The sequence below is a fragment of the Poeciliopsis prolifica genome, unplaced genomic scaffold (assembly GCF_027474105.1).
Source record: "Poeciliopsis prolifica strain line A6 unplaced genomic scaffold, Auburn_PproV2 SCAFFOLD021, whole genome shotgun sequence".
In the NCBI taxonomy this organism is placed as follows: domain Eukaryota; kingdom Metazoa; phylum Chordata; class Actinopteri; order Cyprinodontiformes; family Poeciliidae; genus Poeciliopsis; species Poeciliopsis prolifica.
The window spans coordinates 3,690,626-3,714,037 of record NW_026562396.1 but is presented as its reverse complement, the minus strand read 5'-3'; the positions used below and the strand labels follow the sequence as shown (position 1 = coordinate 3,714,037).

At 39.3% G+C, this 23,412-nt stretch overlaps 1 protein-coding gene across 1 annotated transcript; it reads left to right on the top strand.

The window, feature by feature from the left end:
- Window positions 1-505: 505 nt before the first annotated feature.
- On the top strand, window positions 506-12,287 carry rbm26 (RNA binding motif protein 26). The gene is made up of 23 exons (XM_055045120.1): window positions 506-738; window positions 837-963; window positions 1,244-1,362; window positions 1,461-1,573; window positions 2,226-2,323; window positions 2,420-2,697; window positions 3,780-4,052; window positions 4,146-4,388; window positions 5,918-6,046; window positions 6,164-6,304; window positions 6,446-6,551; window positions 6,648-6,804; window positions 7,714-7,908; window positions 8,658-8,756; window positions 8,863-8,931; window positions 9,024-9,122; window positions 9,214-9,288; window positions 9,554-9,721; window positions 10,081-10,185; window positions 10,344-10,547; window positions 10,931-11,017; window positions 11,127-11,240; window positions 11,602-12,287. The coding sequence occupies exons 2-23, from the start codon at window positions 905-907 to the stop codon at window positions 11,689-11,691; spliced, it is 3,021 nt and encodes a 1,006-aa protein (XP_054901095.1). The 5' UTR covers window positions 506-738; window positions 837-904; the 3' UTR covers window positions 11,692-12,287.
- The last annotated feature ends 11,125 nt before the right edge of the window (window positions 12,288-23,412 follow it).

The window sequence follows — 23,412 nt, the reverse complement described above, 5'->3', positions numbered from 1 at the left end:
TTTATTTTTTTGTTCACAAAATAAATCATACCTTCTAGTAATTAAAAATATAAACCCCATTGAGTTCATTTTGAAAACACTGAACATTAGAATATGTTTCAATATTAAGAGTATTACTAAAAAGTTTGTTTATTTCAGTAACTGAATTCACAAAGTAAAACACTTGTATCTTTATTTCTGGCAACTATGAGGATTGTGAAAGCACAATATTTAAACTTATAAATTCTGACTAAATATATATAAAAAGTACGCGCTTTAATGATATGAACGTATTCTAACTTACTCCTACAAATCATACCGAAATATGATTTGTAGAAGACTGAGATTTGACTTTTTATGGCAGCTGTATGATAAAAGCATTTCTTTTAACGTGGCTTTGTTCTGCAATGCTAACGCGATTGAAGAGGACTACACTTTGCAGGAAAAAAAAATAAAAACGAATGACTCGGACAAATCTCCATCTCGCGATTTTTCCAGAATTTTGTGAACGTGAACACGAGCGGAAGTAAATACTCGAAGGCGAAGGCGAAGTAGCATCTAAACGTGGATGCCACTTTATTTTAACAGATTAAAAAGCAGCTACAAATTACGGCTCTGATTAATTAATCGGCACAGTTAGTCATTTTGCTCTCTGTGATTTTAACAGTAACTTCGTTGGTCCCGAAATTGTTTTTGTGCGCATTTAAGGCCTGGAAAAACACATATGCTAAGACAAGTAAGCTATCGAACGTTATCGCGGTAAGTTAGCTAAGGGCGCTATTAGCATCAAGGTTTCTGAATGCCAGTAGGTGAACTGGAAAGTTTGACTGCTTTATGCGGGTCCTCCTTTTAAACAGATAAGTAGCCTTGATTTAGCAAGCCTCAGGTCCGGCCGTGGTGGAGGGAAAGTTCAAGTGGACTGAAGATGTTAATTGATAACCTCGATGCTTTAAAAACATGGCTGTCTGAAACCCTGGAGCCCATGTAAGTACTGTTAGCATTATTAGCCACGCACATTAACTGACCACGCAGATGCGAATGACAGGTTACAACAGTTCGTAAAGTACTCATATTGATTGGATTTATTTTATTTTTATTTATGATGGACATAAAGTATCAAAGCTGTTTTCATTGTATTAATTCAGCTTTTTCCATATTCACGTGTACCCACTCTTTTAGAATAGAATAGAATAGAATAGCATTTATTGTCATTGAACAGGATTCAACGAAATTTCTATTGCAATTTTTCTATTCTGATATCCAGTTGTGACGCTGACCCTTCTGCTCTGGCAAAGTATGTTGTTGCTTTGGTGAAGAAGGACAAAAGTGAAAAGGAACTGAAAGCCCTGTGTATTGATCAATTGGATGTTTTTCTGCAAAAAGGTTAGATCTTTGTGTAGTACATTTCATAATGTTTCACATACTGGGAGCCATTTGACAATAGACAGAAACAAATAAATTGATTTTCAACTTTCTTTCAGAGACCCAGCCATTTGTGGATAAGCTTTTCGAAGCCATCAACAACAAAAGCTACCTCCCACTGCCAGAACAACCACAAGTCAAAGTTGAGAAGGAAGAGCAGAAGAAAGATGAGGTTTATTTTTTTCTTCTCCAATATCATCAGTATTTACATCAACACTTTTGAAAAACTTTAGAAATGCACTGGGGTGCACCAACTGCAGGTGTCTGGCTGATCATTGATCTTTAAGAAGCCTGAACTGCTGATTTCAGTTTTGATAAGTTTACATGCAAACACCAGAGATCTCATTCAACACTTTCAAACAATGACGGTTAGTTATGTGGTGATCTCAACTTACCTTTTCTTGGCTTGTGAACTCGAATAGTGTTCTCAGTTTGTTGAAGGATGATTCTCAAAATGTGCAACATTTAGATAACATTCAGCTGACTTAATTAGATATCCTATTATGTAATTAATAGGATAATTACATCATTATCCTATGTAATTAATAGGATATGTTTGTCATTGAAATACTGATCCTTAAGGTTTGTGGAAACAGATAGCATTTGACAAATTATTTTTGTATCCTATTTATGTATTTTTACTAATGCAAAGTCTTTTCGCCTTTTTCCTGGCTGTAGTGCAAATACAAGCGACCTACATTTATATAGCAAATTCTTCTGTTTTGCCAAATTGTTTTGGTTGTCACTGTTTTTCAGATTTTGCACTTTATAGTTGACGGGATGAGACATTTCCACATTACTTAACCTTTATTTTTCCTGCTCAGATACAAACAAATCGTGAAGAAGAAAAAGATAAGAAGTTTCCTCGCCGGGTAAATCATAGTCCTCTTCAGTCAAGCTCACGCTACGGCAGAGATGGCAGGTGTGTATGCTGTTAAGCTGTACAACTCTTATGACTTAATATTCTTTGCATAGAGTTCTCTTATGACTTAATATTTCACCTTGTTAATGTCGCTAGGCGAGGTGATGACCGCAAGAGAGACGATCGCTCCAGAAAGAGAGATTACGATCGTCTGCCACCAAGGAGGGACTCTTACCGTGACCGCTACAACCGCAGAAGAGGCCGCAGCTACACTCACAGCCGAAGTCGCAGCCGAAGTTGGAGCAAAGAACGCGTCCGAGACCGTGACAGAGAGAGGGAAAGAGACAGAGACAGGGACAGGGACAGAGACAGAGATCGTGACCGCAGTAGGAGCCGGTCTTTAAGCCGAACTCGATCCAGAAGCAGGAGCCGAGGTAGGAATATAGATTTTTAAAACGCCTCTAATAATGTGGTTTTCCATTGTAATGTCATGTTGATTTGACTGTTTAATTAGTTTTTGGGGTTTTTAAACATTGAATTTTTGGAAAATTTTATTTATTTATTTTTTTCTCCAAATCACTTCTTGTGTTTCCATAGCGATGTCAGTAGGCCTGTCCCGATAACAGATTTTGCTGGGCGATTAATTGTCTCAAAAAATTATTGCGATAAACGATAATATTGTTTGAAGACCTTTATACACTGATTTAATGGAAATTACGTAATAATAGTTGGCCTAGGTGTCAGTGCACCAAAGGCCAACCATCTTGTTAGAAAAATGTTATTTACAGCTTCTATTGACCTGGACTTTGAATTCATATGAACTCTACAATGGAATATTAGGGTTAAGGTTAAGATTCATTTAGTTTTTTTAAATTATAAGAATAAAGTCATAACATTTCAAGAATAAAGTCGTATTTTATGAAAAGTCAAATACAGAAAATAAAATAAGGAATGTTGAGTATCTTGTGAAGCTCTGGTATGAGTTTTAGAACTAATACTTTATAAATGTACTTACATTTTTAACACATCAGCATCAAATTATCAATAGGACTTTGAAACAATCATGGAAACAACTGTGTCTATTTAGAAGAAAAAGCTTCACGAGTTGTTTACGTCAGATCCTGGTAACTCTATCCGAGCTTTTATTGTGTAATTTTAAGTAGTTTTTTCTGGTAAAGCTGCACCTTTATTTTGGTATTACTGAGACTATATTCTCTGTTTATTATAATTAAATAAACATTCTCATAACCAGGCTTTAATACTCTGTTGTACAACTCAAAGAAGCTATGATTTAAATCTGAGCCACTTTTTGAAAATATTTTGTCATTTGCAATTTCATTTTTCAGGAAAAAAAAAAGAGAAAAAATGGATTAAAATCAGAACTTGGGTCTGGTATGAAAAAAAAAAAAAAATTATTTCTAAGTCATATTGGCCGGCCCTGCGCTGGTAATTTCAGTCGGTAAATATTTGCATTCTATAAGTGATTTTCTAAATGGCTATCGTTGTGTTTCCACAGACAGAGAATCAGGGAAGCTGAAGTACGACCATGAGCGCGCTGACAGGACAGAGAGCGCGGACGTCTACACCCCAGCAGTGCTCATTTCTACTGCAGCACCTTCCCACTTCCCCAACCCGACAGTGAGCAGCACCATTACCGTCATCGCCCCGACTCATCATCATAACACCACCAATGAGAGCTGGTCAGACTTTCGTCCTGAGCCCCCTGTGGCTCGTGGACCTTTCAATCGTGGTCCACCTCTTCAAAGGAAAAGGTGTAGGGACTATGATGGTAGGAAAGCCAATTTATTTACTTTCATTTTAAAATTTAAAATTTCAATTGTTTTGTATTCTTTGTAGTTTGACAATCTGCTGTATTTTGCAGAAAAGGGCTTATGCATGCGAGGAGACATGTGTCCGTTTGATCATGGGAGCGATCCAGTCGTCGTGGAGGATGTCAACCTACCCAATATTTTGCCCTTCCAGCCTCCCCCAGTCCCAGGCGTGGACCAACCACCCCCACCAGGCCTTCCACCCCCACCACCATTAATGAACCCCCCACCTGTAAACCTTCGACCTCCGGTACCCCCACCAGGTGCCCTTCCACCGAGTCTTCCTCCGGTTGCAGGTAGGAATTGGGATTATTTTAGAGAAACTTTATTTGGATTTACATACTTGAATCCAAAGGGCAAATTATATCCTCGGCATGCAGCAGAAATAAGATTGCATAATAACTCTTTTGTTTTTAAACAATAGTTTGAGGTAAACATGCATTCAATCAGATGAATGGTTTTTATTCACATTTCTTTTGTTTGTATTTGGATGAATAAGAGATCTAAAAGATTATACTGAAATGCACACACCTCGGTCTGTCGCGATAAACGATAAATCAATTAATCGCACGATAAATTAAAACTATCGATCTCATTTCAATTATAGTCTATATCGTTTCTTCCTGCCTTTTTCTCTTACTGTTGATGACACTAAATGAAAAAAGGCTCAACTCCGGTGCTCTCCACTGACCTTCCCTTCCTTATTTCGTTAGTGTAATGCCCAGCGCGCGCTGCACCATCTTATGTCGCCGATTGTCGGCCCATTATCAAAACCTGAGACACATTAGCCGACATAAATCCTTGGTATAACGGTTCGATCGAAACGTGTTGTGTCCAACAATGGACACAAAATAATAAGTCCAGTTCACTAACTTTGAAACCAGGCATTAATCAATTCCTTACTACAATCTTCCTGCAATGCATGTAGCTAGTGTCACTCTGACTGAATGAAAATCATTATAACCTATTTATGTCACGTTAACGAAGAACAGCTGAAAAGTTACCGGGTTTTCTGGTAGAAATTTTGCTCCAACTCCTCCCCCAGTTATTTATATTTTCTGTGCACGAAATGTTGAATAAACAAACATTCATGTTGTTTCCGATGTCCGCTGGACTTCGGGTTGCGCTGTGTCAGCTGTTCGGGATTCCCTCCGTGTTTCCCCTCAGAAAGCACGAGGAGAATCTGCGCTTTCTGATTGGCTACCAGTCAGATTCAACAGGCTGCATTAAGTTTCCAGTCTGGGCAAATCCTTGATTTAGATAGGAGCGGCCACGACGATCTACCGTAACACACAAGTGACAATCTCAGATCGAATAACGTTCTAAGATTGTCGTTCGGGGTGAAAAATCCTGTAGTTTGAACTATTGCATCAGGCAGTCAGATTCTTCTCTATTTAAATCTAATGATTACTAAAGGGCAATATACCATACAGACTTCATAATCTGCACTCTGCAGTATTTATTTCCACTTTGGCCTTATGTTGTTTAGTTTTTATTCAAGTACATTTAGTGTTAATGGAGACTGAGAATCTATTTTATTTTTGGTTTTGGTTGTTTTATTTATTTTGTGCATCAGTCCCAGTGTTAAGTGTTCTTTTGAAAGTAAAGTGTATCTATCTTTGACAGGAAATCGCATGTATTATTACGTAATTTCCATTAAATCAGTGTAAAAAGGTCTTCAAACAATATTATCGTTTATCGCAATAATTTTTAGTTATCGTGACAGGCCTACACACACCAGCATCCACCATAGCTACAGTTTGACTTGTGTCTCTTATTTAAGTATTCTGCAAGATTTTAAATTGCGTTCTTTTCTATTGGACAGGTCCCCCTCCACCACTTCCGCCATTGCAGCCTGCAGGCATGGATGCTCCTCCCAGTTCTGTTCCCACCATTGTCACGTCTGGGATGCGCCCGTCCCTTCCTCAAGCCTCAGGGCCACTTTTCGCCCCTGGTAATGACTTCTAAAACAAGAGCTTATGTTCTGATTTATTTAGTTTGATACATCAGGCGTTTGAGTTGCGTCATTCTGATCTATGCGACTCTGCTGTGTCGAATCTTTACCAAACAGATCACTATGACACTGACGTGTACAATCCTGAGGCTCCCAGCATCACCAGCACCGCCAGACCGATGTACCGTCACCGGGTCAACGCTCAAAGACCCAATCTGATTGGCCTCACAATGGGGGAGATGGACCAGCCATTGAGAGGTAATGGGCACTTTCAGTCCATATTTTTGTCTGAGTGAAAGTTTAGTGGTATGCATTATATAACACACCATTTTGTCCCTAAACTTCAATTTCCATTTAAGTAAATCCGTCTCAGATGAGTCACTGCTTGTATTTCACCAGACAAGATTCCCAACAACAGCATGAGGATCGTTATGGAATCTGACTCGAGGAAGAGATCTGCTGCCTCTCATGATGGAGGCCCATGCAAGAAGCCTTGGTTTGACAAGTAAGTTGTCAAAAATCAAGTCCAGCACTTCCTGCTTCTATTTGTACATACATATGTTTGTTTGTTTGATGTGATGAATGTCTCTTCTCTATTCAGACCCAACTTCAACAAACTAAACCACCAGGGCTACCATAAAAGAGCTCAGTTCTCTCCCAACGCCAAGCTGCTTGTTCGGCAAATTCCACCGGAGCTCAACAACATCAGCAAACTCAATGAGCATTTCAGCAAGTTTGGCACCATTGTCAACTTGCAGGTTAGTACCTGTGAGATTCTTAAGCCTGTCGCAAGGAGCAAAAAGTCACTTTTATATGATAACTTAAGACAAACTCAATAATTTCATTTCATGTGTTATTTCAGGTGTTTTATTTATTTTTAATATTTAAAATGTTTTCCAGTTCTAAATGTTAGTTAGAAATTAACAGTACTTGCATTATTATGCCTTTATCATTACCATATTTTCCGGACTACAAGTCACAGTTTTTTGCGACTTATGTGTGGAAATTAACACATCATCATATCACATGTTATTTTTACACTAAACCGCAAGAGGGCGCTCTAGGCCTGTGTTATTCTATCTTCCGTGTTAGCAGAGTTGTTTGAAAGCGACATCGAGGATGAAGATTTCGTTCGATTTAGTGATTTTAAGTGACACGGATGGTTTGGTCAATTTGTTAGCATGTTATGTATGCTGTAGTTATCTGAATAACTCTTAATATGTTATGTGAACATACCAGGCATGTTCTCAATTCGATGATTGTCATGTAATGTTAGCATACTGTACAATTATTCAGCCTGTTGTTGCCTCTATTCCATTTTTATTGCCTATCAAGATGACATGTCTGTTCTTGGTGTTGGATTTATATATGTATTTTTCTTCTTTCTCATGCATTTTATCGCCGGAGCGACTTATAGTTCGAAAAATACAGTATATTAGCTGAAGATAGTCTCAAAACAACAATGCTTCTGGGACAATTTATCGTCAAACAAAATTTGTTGTTGTGGGGATCAATCATAAATTTTATGCTTTACAAAATGTTTGTAGGACTGAATAGATGTTCATTGTGAAATTATTTTTATAAGACAGAGTGAGTTTCTTAAAAATAAATTTGAAGATTCTGATTTCTGGATTTCTGAATTGTGTTGTGCTGATAAATTCTGGCAGGTGGCCTATCAGAATGACCCGGAGGGAGCTCTGATCCAGTTCACCTCTCCTGAAGAGGCCAAGCGAGCTATGCAAAGCACCGAAGCTGTTCTCAACAACCGCTTCATCAAGGTCCACTGGTTTCGTGATGACATGGGTGACGGATCGGGCCAGTCCCGGCCACAGCAGCTCCACCCACAGCCGCAGTCAGCCATAGTAAGAGCTCACTTCCAATCTATCATTGGATTATTGTTTACTGCAATAAAACTTCACTAAACAATCATTTTTACAATATCGTATTTTGCACAAACATGATGTGTGGCAATGTTAGGCAATACAATGTGTGGTGATGACAAAAGTGATATTAATTTTGGAAGTTTTAAGGTTGACCAGTGAAAGTTTATAGCAGTTTTGCTTTTAAAGTTTGAAGACTTTATTTTTTGGATTAGAATCCTCCTTGATAAACACAATAAGTCAGAACTGAAGTAATAACCCAACATTTTGTACATTCTTCTTGTGATGTGGATTCAGCTTTGTACCTGCTATCTTAGAAACCAGATTAAATGAGAATATGTCCACAGCTTTGGACATTACAAACAGGTTCATGGTCCAAGATAGAGAATTTTTTTTTAGATTAAACTAAAGTGAGATGCAAAATCTAATTATCCTAATCTGCCAGATTTGAATATAACTTCTTGTGGATTATTTTTTCTTAAATGTAAAACCATCTCCCAGGCTTTTTTTATTTCTAGACAGGAATGTGTGACATTATTTTTTAAGTAAAGTGCATTTGGGAGAAGAAAAAGTGGCTTTTTTGACAAAGTAAAGCCACTTTGCTGACTGGGAGTTATGACTGACTCAAAGAAACGTGATGTAAATGCTTTGAGGTTTTAAACACTAAAATCAAAGGGAAAAGTGCTGTTCTTTAGTCCTTCTTCAAAATCTCTGTGTTGTTTCTGTCCCAGTCATCAGCCACAACTCTCAAGCAGTCTGTGAAGGATCGACTTGGACCCCTAATGCCTCCAAACTCAGAGCCCACTCAGGATTCCAGCATAGCCTCTCAGGTCCGTGTGGACGATCTTCTTTTATAGATGTGGTTTATTGCATTTACATGTCAAAATCTACACTGGGTGTTTAAGAAGTCTCTTTTTTCTCTCCTTCCTTTTCCAGAATGCCTCTAAAGTGTCAGTTAAAGACCGTCTGGGTTTCTCTCCCAAACCTGCTGCTCTTGTGGAAAAAGTGAATCTTCACTTTGTTGAGAAGTATAATTTCTCACTTTTCAGATCAAACATCTTCAATAAATGTGCTGTTTTTTTTTTCTTTCCCTTCAGGTATCTGCGACATCGATGGGGATCACAAAGACTGTATATAATCCTGCTGCTAGAAAGCCTGCCCAGAGGACCTCAGAGGAAGCTCTGAAGAAGAAGCAGGTGAGAGCCAAAGGAGATGTTGGAAAAGTAGGAGTGGTTAAATTGGAGGTAAAAGGTCATTTGGAAACTGACCCAGTGTTTGCTCACACAGGAGGCCCTGAGACTACAGCAGGATGTGAGGAAGAAGAAACAGGAGATATTGGAGAAGCACATTGAGACACAGAAGGTAAATTAATTCATTTAGATTTTCGTTAATAAAAAAACCCCAAAACTATTCTGGAAAATTTAAACACCTTATTTTACAAAAGATGTTTCATCTTAGAAAGTGAAATCCTTTCTCTTTCGCCTCTGCATTTACTCACGCATTCTTTAATTACAATGTTCTTGTGAAGAGAAATCTAACTCATCTGTGAAGTATCTGAGAAGGTTTTAGTTGTAGTGACTTGCACAGAGGTGAGTGTTTTGTAACTTTCTGTCTCTCGCTTCTGCAGCTCCTGATTTCCAAACTTGAGAAGAACAAAACAATGAAAGCAGAAGATAAAGCCAAGATCATGGAAACTTTGGGCACGTTAACCAAAAGCATAACGAAACTGCAAGAAGAGATAAAGGGAATCTCCAGCAGCAGCAGCCTTCTACGCACCGCCAAGAGCAAAGCTCAGGTATCGATTTCTTCCCTGCTGGTGTCAAAAATCCATGATTCTAACAACCAAATGGTTACAGTTGTGTTTATCTTTTCTACTACATTCTGGTTGCAATGTATCCATGCCACACTTTTTCTCCTTTTTTTTCTACAGAAAAATAAGAGCCTCATTCCACCTTGTAGTCGTGCATTTGAATTGGTTTATTAAATAAAATCCGAGTTGAATAAATTCAAGCTTTTGTCTGCACTGGGACAGAATGTAGAAAAGTTGTAGGTGTGAATATGCGTTTGCATTCTCACCCCTCTTTGCTTTATAGTTGGATTTGAGTTTCTAGAAGTTTGTCAGTTTGTTCTTAAATTTGCTTTGAACTCTTTCAGGCACAAAAGGAGCTGCTTGATGCAGAGCTTGACCTGTATCAGAAGACTCAGGCTGGAGAGGACACAGCTTCTTTAAAGCGGAAGTACACTCTTCTTCAAATTGAGGTACTAGCGTAAAAATAAAATCAGATTAATAAATAAAAAAAACAACATTTCTGCACACAGCCACATGAGGGCACTGCTGTCCTCATAATTTGAAACGTTCCACGAGTTTCCTCTCTGCATCATCATATTGTTTTTTGTGTGCTGTGTTTGTCGTCTAGGCAGCTAAAAGGGGCATTCTGTCATCAGGACGAGGCCGCGGCGTCCATTCCCGGGGACGTGGCACTGTCAGAAGCCGGGGGAGGGGATCCAGAGGACGTGGACGGGGTGTTCCGCTGCATGCAGTTGTGGACCATCGACCTCGAGCGCTGGAAATTTCTGGTTTCACCGATGCCGACTGTGTGGACTTACTTCCCCATTTTGCTGTGAGTTGGTCTAAACCTGGAGAGCCTTGAGTCTGTGTTAAGTCAAAGGTCAGAGGACTGCTGGGAGCCTGAAAGTCATTGATGTTGATTTTCTTCGACGACTTCTGCTTGATTTTGATTACAATTTATTCCAGTACTGTTTTTTTTTTAAATTGATTTATTTGTTTACCAGTATTCATGGTTGTATTTTGATGTTCATACAGTATCTGTTCGGTGAAGTAAATCTTTACTAGTCTGAAGAGATAATTTAATCAGTTTTTAAAATTTTCATAAACATACACATTTTGTTAATAAGGCTTAATGATCAGCTCACACTGACTTTTGAGTTAATTGACTTGAGTTTGCTGACCAAGACAGATTTTTTTATTTATTATGATTTGTAGCAATTTGGAGAGATTGAAGATTGCCAGATCGAGGAGAACAAACTTTCTGCAGTCGTCACATACAAGACGAGAACGGAGGCCGAGCAGGTGAGGAACCACGCGATTTGTCCTTCATTTAAACACCGCAATTTGACTTTAGATCCAACTGTGTACGAGTTGCAGTTAACCAGGAAAACTTTGTTTGATCCACCTGCAGGCGGCTCTGCACGGAGTGAAATTTAACAGCCAGACTTTACGCCTGGCCTGGCATAAGCCTGCCACCACTCTCAGTACAGCAGATGCAGAAGAAAAAGAACCGCCGGAAGATGAGGTTGGTGAAAATCCTTCACCTGCAGTTTGGTGCTTTTCGCTATTAAATATTTACTTTAATAAAGTTCTTTAGATGTTCCGTCTTAAGACATATCTCAGGAAAGCTTGTTTAATAGCTGTTTATATTGCATTAGAGAACACTAGAGGGGGCCATCACATGTTACAGAGAGGAATTACCCTCTGGTTTTATTTGGATTTTGCATAAAAAGTTTTGCACTTTCATTAAGCAGTTGGAAAATGATACTATAAGATAGTGAATTATTCCCTCTTTGAGACCTTTTAAAGTGATGGAGTAAAAAAAAAAAATCTACATAATTCTCCACTTTTTAATCATCCACAGTAATATTATCTCCTTTTATCAGTACCCGGAGGAGTCGCTGAGTGACGATGCATTCCTGCAAGATGACGACGAGGAGGAAGACGACAACGAGCCTCGTTCCTGGCGCAGATGAAGCTCCCGCTAACGCTCACTGGTGTGGACGAAGAGCGACGATCCAGCATTTTTCAGTGCTTGTTCAGGATTAGAAAGTCACATTTTAGTTTGGATAGACCCTTTTCCTCTAACACATAGCTGACTAGCAGAAGAAACCTGTGCAGTTTGATTTTAACATGTAAATCAGATGAATGGTGCATTTTTTTTTAGTGCTCTTACAGTAGATTTGTTTTGGTTCTCAAAGTGCATTGTTAAATCTGGTCACTCAAAGACACATTAGTTGAGCGCTCAATTAAAGACTTGTGTTGTGATTTAACTTGACAGATGGTAGCTTTTCTGCAGGATAGTATTAAGTTGCTTTTGTGTAAATATTTTATGTCCTGGTTTGTAATTTGTATGAAGGTTTGGCTTCTTACTTCTTGGCTTTACTTTGGATTGTACAAAAAAATAAAGAAATTGAAATGGTCTGAAATCAACCTGCCAGAAAACCAAAAGAAAAAAAAAAAAAAAACAAAAACAAAAAAAAAAAAACTGGCAGTGTGAAAAAAAAGCATGCTCTTACAAAAAGAGCTGAAAAAAAATACCAAAGACCATTTCAAGAAAACAAAAAAACTTCCTCTTCACCTTAAGAGCAAACTTCCTGAAAAGATTCATTCAATGGTAAAACTCCTAACGTTTGGACCGGTAAGGTAAATCAGATTGCACTTTCATGTAAAGGTAAGAACATAACTACAATTTTGGTAAGTCGAAATTATTCATATTCCACTAATAAATCTTTTTTTCTCCTTTCAGAGTCACCAGGGTTTCCGCTCACAACACTTTGTTTCCAAAAAGCTTCAACTTATATCAGATTTCATCTTGGATTTGTCTTGATTCGTTTTGTTGTGGACTCAAGTGTTGACGTAATGGCAATAATATTTTTGAGAAATGTCTATTCTGTTTACCAAATGTGAAAAGTTGCCTACATGGGTTGATGGAAGCATTGTTGCATACAAGGATGTTCTGTTCAATTTAAATGTACAAAATAATATACTGCTAGATACACACAGTAAAAATGCTGAACTGGATTGTTTGGTATGAAACAATATCTTTTTGCTGTAGATGAGGTAGAACCTCCAATTTGCTACCAAAGGACTTGGGGAAAAACTGGAACTGGTGCATTTCCAACAACAATCTGGGTGATTATGAAATTATCAACAAGTAAGATTAATTATGGAAACATTCTAAAATGTCTTTTGTAACTTTCTAATTCAGCAGTTTAAATGCATTTGCTTGGTATCAGGGCTGCCATACAGTTTATGAAGTGTACCAGTTCCTCCTGCTGGAATACAGGCCCACAGCATCATGCTGCCACCTTTATACCTCACAGCATGGTACATGCATCCCTGTTTCCCCTCCAAATGTATTGATGGTCATTATACCCAAACAGTAATTGGTTACTCTAAATTCCTCTTGGGTATGAGTGTGCGTACGTATAACTGTGTCCTTTGTAAACTGTTCAGAGTTTACAAAGGACTTTTACTGAAGCGTCTCACTCTTTCACTATGTTTAATTGAAGAAAACAGCTGACAAAGTTTTTCTGTGGACAGTATGGCTGTGCTTTTGGGAAAACATTCCTATATGTTAATTTTAACTGTTGGAAAGTGTTCATTCACTGCAATCCTTAAGTAAAGGCAGCTAAATTACCCTAAGCATGTATTGTCAGCTCACTTCCCCATCTCACCTCACATGGTTGGGTCATTCCAACTAATGAACCTATGCTTTTTCTTGATACTTCTTGATTCTTAGTATTTGGCTTAAAGGGGTAAGGTGCAAGTCTGTTGCATCTTTTTCAATTCCTCAGTCTTGAATATGAAAGGAAAAATAACCCAATCAGTGTCCCCTAGTTCACTGTTTGTAGACTCCCCTTGGCGTCTGTCAGCCATGCAGGGATAATTGTGAGAAATCAGTTTTGCTCTTGTGAAATATCTGCTGTTCATCACCTAAACCATTTCCTCCTGCAAAGCACCAAAACTACCTCCCCTCATCTCTTCATCTGTATGAAGCGTATGTGGGTGTGAAATGCCCCCTCCTGCTGTCTCATTTACCTACTGTGGTGCCACCAAACTCAAACAAGCAGGGTTTTTGGTTGCCTCAACCGTGGCGTTTTACCCACACACTTGTGTTTCCGTTGGAAGATGTGGTACCTTTAGTCTGAGATGTGACAAATTAAATGGACACTTTTTTTGGACAAGCATGCGCGAGACGTTTTATGAATAGCATAAATAAATGTAAAAGCTTCGCTGGACCTGCAGCCAGCATGCAGGAGTCTTAAGAACGCGGCCACCCTTTGTGCCTCAGCAAGCAGAGAGTGTTCATTGGCTCTGCAGGAGCTCTAAAAATACAGGATAACAAGTTTACAATGTCTGTGTCATCAATTATATAAGTCTTTATTTTCAAATTTGTGTCAAGGAGACAAATGACATGAAAAGTTGAAAGGAGTTGCTGTAATGTTGTTAAATATGGATTTGAAAGGCGTGCGTCCAACAAAAGTTGGGCTGGACTGATTCTAAGTTGATGTGCAGATGAAACGGAAAGGAAATAATTAAATATGGACGCTCTCTCGCTCGTGCTTTGGAAAATTATCCATTGGTTCCTTTTTCTAAATTCAAAGAGAAGGGACCAATATTTTCCAAAATCTCACTTATATTTGCTTGGAGATTGTTGTTTTCACTTTCTTTCTGAAGCCTCCGGGGTCTCAAGAAGTCGGTCACACAGATGTGTAACAAGGAAAATGCATAACATAGGATGCTTTGTAATTTATTCAGATTTATTTAAATATTCTCACTGCATTTTCATAACAAAAACACAGCTTTGTGCCAGTTAATCCCAATTACTCCTTAACTAGTTCCTACATGTACAAAATCCACCCTAATGGATATATAATGTCAACACCAGTTTAAGTTGGTCATATACCAGCATAAGGTGAAGATCTGAAGAAGGTGTTTCTGATGGGAAACTAGCAGTGACCCCCCCCTCACCAACATCTTGGTGCTTTCGTATGCTCCCCCCCTCTACAATACCAGCTCTCTGGGAAGCTATTAATATTTTATGTGATCATGGGCCTCCATAAGCAAATTTCAGTCCCCAGCAAGTTGAGCCAAAGCATGATTAATTTAGTATTTATACCCCGACAACCCTTTAAACAACACAGGGCCCTGGCCACAAAGCAAGGCACAGTTTGAAACAAAGCTAGCAGCCTTTAAATCATAATCAGCGCATCGTTATTGAGGATTATTCCAGTTCGGGGACATATTTTCCTCTCTGTAAGCCCAGTGGCAGGTGTGGAATTGCTGCAAAGTTGATACTGAGAGTTCCAGCTGTAAAACCTATCCACTAAACTCAATGTAATTATTCAGCTGCAAGACAAAACACTCGTTTTTTTTTTCCTCTCCCCCCCTTAAAATCCCTTTACATCATTCTCTATTTGTGCAGAGAAGCTGGGGTGTTGTTCGGCTTCATGAAACTAACCATTTGTGCTGACCACATACAATAGGTGACTCCATGAACTGCCAATTAACATCAATAAATATAGACAGGTTACTTCTGCGCCTTCTGTTGACAGTTTACATCGTGGCAACAAAAGGAAGTGCTTTGTTTCCTCCAATATGTACCAATTTCAAAAATGCTAATTCTACACAGAAAGATTTATGCACTATTGAAGGATTTAAAACAAGTAATTAGATTAAAACTTGATAAGATGTTCAGACGTGTAAGGATGTTAGTGACTGTTTTTCTCCAATATTGTAGAAAAATGTAGCGTCATCAGACAAATGGCATTAAAGCGAACAACTGTAAGGTTGTGAAACATTTTGATATCCCACAATGCAACAAGGATTTTAATATTGTGGGTTTTGACCTTTATTAACACCTGTGTGATACTCGCCAACAACTATTTCCTCTCCAAACGGACTAGAAAACGTCCAAAGACAGCCGGCTCTTTTTAAAACACAAAAACATCCAATCATTGCTTGAACCATTTGGGAAGAACGACTCGATTGAACTTTACAAGGCGTAACTCGTGTCTAAATTTGCACACTAAGGCTTGTTGATATTAAGTTTAGTTGATCTTTTATTGCTTAATTGGATGTTTTTTTTTCACAGATGATCCAACTTTCTGCCAAAGTAAAACGTCTGGTCTTCATTGGTGATACAATCATTTTTTCCCCACCATACAGGATGTTTCTTCTTACTCTCCATCAGTCTCTCACAACTGTGACGTAGTTTCCAACACCACATCAACACAGCTAGGAATCAAAAATCAGGTATAAATCTAAATGAACAAAGACACAACTATCCAGTAGTTAGTCGAACAGGAAAGAACGTTGTTTCTTGGACTGATCTCAATATGATCCAAACAATTCCTCTAGAGCAGGGGTGGGCAATCCTGGTCCTCGAGGGCTGGTGTCCTGCAACTCTTAGGTGTCTTCCTGGTCCAAAATAACTGAATCACCTAATAAATGCAGTCAAGTTCTCCAGAGTTCTGCTTCTGACCTCATTATTTCACTCAGGTGTGTTGAAGTACAAGCATGTCTAAAAGTTGCAAGAGACCGGCCCTCGAGGCCTGGAATTGCCCACCCTTGCTCTTGACAATATGTTGTGATTGGAAAGGTTTCTCAGCATGCAACAAAAGTTGCTCAGACATTCATAAACGTTCTGGACTTTTGCTGTGGTGAAACTACGTAGACACTGCCAGCAGCTCCCCGACGGTTCGTCTGCAACACTCCTGTCACAGCGAGGATAAGCGTGCGTAGCATCCATCCGAATCTAATTAGACGGTACACTAACATGATCACTGCTCAGTTCAGCTTCATTAAACACAATCTCTTTGCAGACACCACTGGACCCAGCGGGCCCTTCCCCCTGCCGTGTTTTCTGCCATTGATTTGAACAGTGATTTGCGGCATGCAATCCGATGCTCCGTGACAGGTTGTAACTGAGGTTAAAGATGGCAATTTAATTATGTGTCAGAGGTCACATTACAGGCTGACCCCTGACCAATTTCCACAAGGCTTTGCTGATTCGTGGTCACCCTATGTTATTGTTTAAATTAACCAACGTAACTGAGAAACGCAAGTGTGTTGGATTAGTGGGGAACTGGAGGAGAATCAGAGGATCTCTGAAGCATGCTGTTACAGCACGTTGATGTTGTCGAGAGTGTGCAGATGTGATTATGTAATCTTGCTGTGAAAATGTCCTTCTGATAGCAATATTAAAAGGAAGCTTCATTTCTTTTTATTATGTTTCTATATACTTAAATGAAAGAATTATTCAGTGGAATGATTTGTTCTTTTAATTACATGCAACTGAATCGACTCAATAAGAGCTCTAAAATGCTGATAAGGCCATAGAGTCTTTATTAGACCCTTGTAAAACACAAGCAAAATAAAGAGTATGCACCTTTCAGCTATTTGTCCAACTTACTGTCATTCTGAATCAGATGATGTCATTTTGTTAGAACCTCTTCGAAGTTCTTAAGTAGCATCTTTAAGTTTTGAAGTATCTTTCACATAATTACTGCCTTTTTTCCCCTATTTTAAATCAATCACACTGTAATTATTACCAGTAAATAATGTTATTTCAGTAAAATCAAGTTATTATCTTTTGCAACCTGGACAACTTGCTGTTTAAAATTGAGAAAGCGTTCAAAAGAAGTTCTCAAAGGTGGAACCTCAACACCCTGACTTGTTTCTCAACGTTGCTTTGCTACATTCAGGACCTGAACCGTTTACTGTAGATGAAGGCATGAATTCGGCTCTCTACCAGAACATTTGTTTGCGATCCTACGGTGGCTCAATGGCTGAAACAAAATGAAGGATTTTCGAATGGCTTTGTCAAGGTGCCGTCGCATGAAGCCAAACAAGCAGTTCATTCTTAAAAACCCTCCAGTGTTTCTGAAACAAAACAGTTTTGTGAAGAAGAGTAGACAAGAATACCTCCACTGTGATAAAAAAGACTTGTTGCTGTTGAAAACCATTTATTGTCATGTGTCACATTTTCTTTATCGGACGTTAAGATGTCTCTTTCATCACATGAACCATTGAAAGCTACAGTATGTATTTTTCTAAAATATCTAATATGAGACAGATAATCTGGCTCCTCCACCTCCTCCCTGAGCTGTTTGTGCAGAAACACACAGCTCCTAATCAGAAACAACCAATCAGAGCCAGAAGGAGTGTTGTAGTGCTGTCAACCAACCTCGTGTACATGCTGGTGAATGTGGAGATGGTGGAGAAACAACCTGCCTTTACAGGAAAACTGTTTATCTACAGTCATCGGTGGCTAATGTTTATTTACAAGAAATATAGATCAAGACAATATACATGACAGTGTGTATAGCCATAGCTAATTCGCAACATCCATCCCTTTTTTCTCTTCACTGTGTCTCGCCTCATCCTCAGCAGGTCAGAAAGTATCTCTAAAAGTCACCTTTCATTTATTGAGCTTTACAATGTTTCATTTTTTTTTTTTTTTACTGTACAACAGTTTAGAAGTACAGATGAGGTCATATGAGACAAGAATAAAAACAGGCTCTCTTTTCTGAACAATACAAAATCAAATAAAATGACAATATTCTACATCTGTAAAATATTAAAAATCAGCCAGCATCGTTTTTGTTGTTGTTTTTGAAGAAAATCAGCATGACAGAGTTGTTTATTATTCCTAGAATAAGTGTAGAGGTATTCTGTTGTGTCACAGGAGCCCAGAGTATGAGAACCATCTAACATTTCTGTAGGCAGCCCCTTATGCAAATGATAGGGCAATTGTAGATATACAAATATGTACCCATGGTCCGGGCCGCCTAATGGCCTCTCTCCCTTTGGCTAGCTCAATGGCTCATTTAGATATCTGCTTGGTTTATTATGTGAATAAGTCACGCCTGGCTTGTTACAACCCTCCAGGTTGCTGTTTCTGCTGTGTTGCTGAGATGTGTGGTGCTCAATTAGGCTGCCTGCCTGGCAGAGTTAACCCTTTACGCCAGATAAGCTGTTTTGTTTTTTTTTGTTATTGTTTTCACGAACCAGATGGGGTGCTACAGCAAGTGTCTGTGTGTTTATGCGCGTGTTTACGTGCGTGCGACCGCGTATAGGGGGCGTTCCAAGCAGGGATCAAAAGATCAATCCTAATACAGTGCTACCACGCTGACCTCTCAAATGTAATAAAGGCGCCATCTCTCACCCTGGGGTCCTATTCAGGAGCCTCCCACCACATGAACAAACCTGGTATCTTTAAATTAGCTGACTCTCTTGCCCTGCAGGTAATTGCATTAGTTTATCAATGTTCAACACAATTTATTACTTACTCAGGCACTAGAAAAATCCCGGTGTTGATGTCGCCTTGCGAGGGGCTTCGGGTGGTGAGCTCGTGTGGGTTTCTTTGCAAATAAAGAAGAGTAAACACGATGACGCCGAGAAGCGAGGCATTTGTTTCGCCACGTGGGTTTTATTCATACAGGTGATGTGTTACCATCAAAAGACGTGACGTCTGGACCAAATTAAAACTTCACATTTTCTTTTCATAAGCCTGATTTCACATGCAGCGCCCGTATTATTTATTGGTGTCCGTGAAAAAAAACGAGCTCTTCCCTCTCTTTTAATGCAACTATTGTCCAATCTTTCAGGGCCATAGCTCCAGTGCTTATTTTAAAACTTTATATGACAGCAGACTTATTTGCTTTAATAGGTGCTTAAATCAGATTGCCTTTCATTACATTAAAAACAATATTACTGTCTTTTTCTTCTCAATAGAGTCCTCTTGCTTCAGGCTGCTGTGCCTTCTACACATCTGTATGCATTATGGATCTGTCTGAGGTAATAAACAGACCCTGCTCTTATTCCTGCTTCCTGGTATCATTATTCCTTGCCCCTCAGATGGATTATAGCCCACTATGCAACATGTAGATGAGTGGCGCTCCTCTGATTGCCTTATGGCCATCAAGCTTTGCATATTTACTGCCCATGAATCACAGTGCACTCGACAAGCCCACAGAAACATATCCTGATCTTTCTCCCTCCTCCTCGTCCTTCTCGTCTCCTCACCCTCTGCTCCGTTTTCCATTTTCTCTGTCCCTCACTTTTATTCTTAGTTCCTTTTCCTCCATCGTCTTTCTCCCAACTCCTTCTCCGACTATTCTTTCATTGTCTCTCTTTCCCTATGCCTTGATCCTGCTCCGTGCATTCCCAGCTGCTTAATTAAAGCATGCATTATTGATACAGCTATATCTATCTCTTCCCTGTTCATACGACTGCTACATTAAGTGTAAATTGTTTCGCTGTAATTCCCACATAATGTTCCTGTTATAATCAGTGTTTCTGGTGCGTGGCAGCAGGGGGAGGACAGGAAAAGGGAGAGAGGATCATACAAGCTTTTACTGTAACTTACTGTTTGATGTGTGGCTTGCATACTGCCGGCCCACGATAATTAGGTCTGTTTTGCAAGTCAAATGTACAAGGCACCAATCTAGAAAATATGAGATTAATAAAAGAAGGTAGTAAGGCTTGTGTGAGTGCGATGGTTTCTGCTGAGCCTGAGGGAAAGAAAAGCACTCTTTAGCGCTTTATAGCATTTTTTTTTGTGTGTGTGAACAGTTTGGCATTGTCCTGTGAAAACTGAACTTAGTTCAAGTTTGAAGACATTTGCGATAATCTCCAATCCAATTTGACTGTCTTCCTGCAGATGGTAACTCTGTTGACTTGAAGCAAGAAGGTAATGGATTCACATCCTAGTCTGAAAGTTGCCCTGCAATAAAGTGGCAATCTGTCAAAGGTGTACTCCGCCTGTCACCCAATGACGACTGGAGACATGCAACCCCTCTGTGACCCAGCCAGGATAAGGACATATTTTACAACCTTACATCAAAGTCCTTGGTTTGAATCCAGGGTTTTTCTGAATGAAATGTGCTTGTTCTTTCTGTGCATGCATGTGACTGCAGTTTGAGACCTGAACCATCCCAGTGTAGCTCTGGCTGTGAGTCTTGGGTGATTGTCTGACTGCTTTCTCTGCTGAACTAAAGCTACCTCACAACATTATGCTACCATCTTCAAGCTTTTTATCTGTGTGAATGGCATATTTTGGATTGTGTCGCGTTCCTCTTGTAAGGGTTATTCATACAGACGCTGTGTTATTATCAAAGAATGTGACGTTCCAGCCAAATTAAAACTTCACGTTACTTTTCGTGAATCTAATTTCACACGCTGCTCCTGTATTATTTCTAGATGCCTGTGGAAAATTTCTCTTCATATGACTGCTTTATGTTGGTGTAAGCCAAAGTACAAAACATATACAGCACAAAGAGAGCAAAATAGCAATAGTAGCTTGTTAAATCATGTTTCTATCACTCGCTAGAAAGAATTGATGGAATAGAACTCTATAAAGCTTCAACCAGAAGATGTAAGTGACATTATCAGAACGAGAAGTTGGATATAATCCATAAAAGGCCCTTTTGTTTTTATTTCTTTACTAACAAATTATGTTGTTTAAACCATAGAATCAGGGGTTTTGCACCATTATCTCCAGTGGTTTCACAGTCGTCCACCGAACAGAACCAGCCTTCTTTATCAGGTTGTTGAGCATCTTTAAATCTCTGGATCTGATGCCACTACACCAACAGTAAACAACACAAGACAGTGCACTCTCCAGAACAGAAGATATGCAGCATCTTCATGCAAATCTCGAAGGACCCAAGCTTCCTCAAGAAGTCCCGCTTTCTCTGTTCCTTCTCATAGACGATTTAGACCATCTGCTAGCAGACTACTCTATGTTACGTCAATCTCTAAGCCAAATTTCAGCACACACTCATGCCCATTTAAGAGCATATAACTGCCAAACAAAATACTTGTCACAGAAAGTTATTATCCCAAAGGAGTTTGAGAACAATATTTTTGATGAAGAAACTCTATCTTTCCAGTATCACATGACCAGAACCTTGGAAAACCAAATGTCTATTAGCCTAATAACTGTTTCCCATTCAGAGAGCAAACACACTGACTTGGTAAACCTCTAGATTCAAAAGCTGAAAGTTGACAAATGTGGAGGTCAGGATTTAGTCAGAAGTCACATTTTGTGCTTTCATCACTGTTGCTGTTTTGTCTCAGAATCTCAAAGTTGTTTGCTATAAGTCAAACAAACCAAATTGAAAGAATGTTTGAAGTCAGTTGACTTTTATTGCATTTTGGCATTTTAGCAGTTTTAAATCTCTTTAAGTTATATAGTTTTCTTTATATCAAAGAAGAAAACACTGTATTTTTGGTTGTTTGATTTCTGCTCCTTTCAAAGGCACTTCCTTTTGCCCTCCTCCCACCCTCATTCCTAATGAAACGGTGTCGATGCATTACCATTTATCAGTCACAGAGTGCTTGGTTTGCCATTATTGATCTTTGGGAGGCCAATTGGCTGGAAGGGTGCTGTAAACTGGGTAATTTAGAACCTGCATCCTTCATTGTCACATTATGGCCGCAGAATGAAATAGTCAAAGGCTGAATGAGTGCAGCGGTTCTAAATAAAAGTAGCGAAATATAATCGAGGAGACAGACAATGGCTGTCAATAAGATCTGGGCTCATGTTGCAATCAAAGTGATTATGGGACCAGGGATGGTGCAGAGTAAAGTACTGTAAAATATCCTTGGTGAAACAAGTTGTGGATGGGTATGTGGCACAACTGCTGGCCCACATCTCAAAGGCAGGGTTGCTCAATGTGGAGATTAACAGACAAAAAAAAAAAAAAACTGTGTGAGGGCCTCATAAGACCATAAAACAGTACTTAAATATTTTAATTTCATTTGTCATAGAGGCCCCTCCCTCCCAGTCTATTACCCTGTCAACCATCCTTCATCAGCTGAATGAGTGCATTATTCATTAGCACTAATTATTTTCACATAACGTCTGCCCCGATATATTTAACCTCCACATTACACCCGGGATAATGGCCTTGTAAAATTGAATTGTGAGAAAGAAGTGGAGTTGGAGAGCTCATTTAAAGAACATAAGAGGGAAGGAGAAAAAAAAAAAAGTGAATGAGGTGCAGAAGGGTTTTCGAAGCTGCTAGGGCAAGGAGGGTTAAGAGGAGGAGTGTTAAACACTTTGGGACAAGGAGCCCCACAAGTGACAGGGACATTTGTTCTCGTCTCATTTGCACGTTAAGAGAACATCATGATGGTTCTCCGCTGGACTGACAAGATGCCTAAAAACCCGGTAGGTTGAAAGTGGCCTCGAGGTGAGGAGCTAAGATTAGTCCGTCCTGTTGAGGTCACGCCGGGGCCTACAGAGTGATGAAGATGAGCTGGGACAGCAGGAACACAAAGTGGAAAGTTGAGTCTTAATTTCATCACCTTCACTCCTGTGTTTAGTTCAGCTGTAATTCCATTTACTGAGCTTTAGTTTCTCTTCTGTTTCATTTTTTTCTTTTACATTTCACACTCTCTGCTGTCCTATAAACAACTTACCCAGACTGACGGACTGGTTGAATCACCTACTTCGCCTGAATCCCGCTGAGAAGAACCGGAAAGTCGTTTTCGAAAGACAAACTTCAAAACAAACTGTGGTCCAACGAAGACTTTGTTCTTGTTTTGATTATTCATGAGTCTGACATTCACCCGCGTGTAAAATGTAAAGCCAAGCAGGGCCTGCTGTTAATCCGGCTTCATCTCCGTGGCCTTCTGGGTGAGAGCTGTGAGCTCCTGCTAGTAGCAGAGTCGAAAAACTC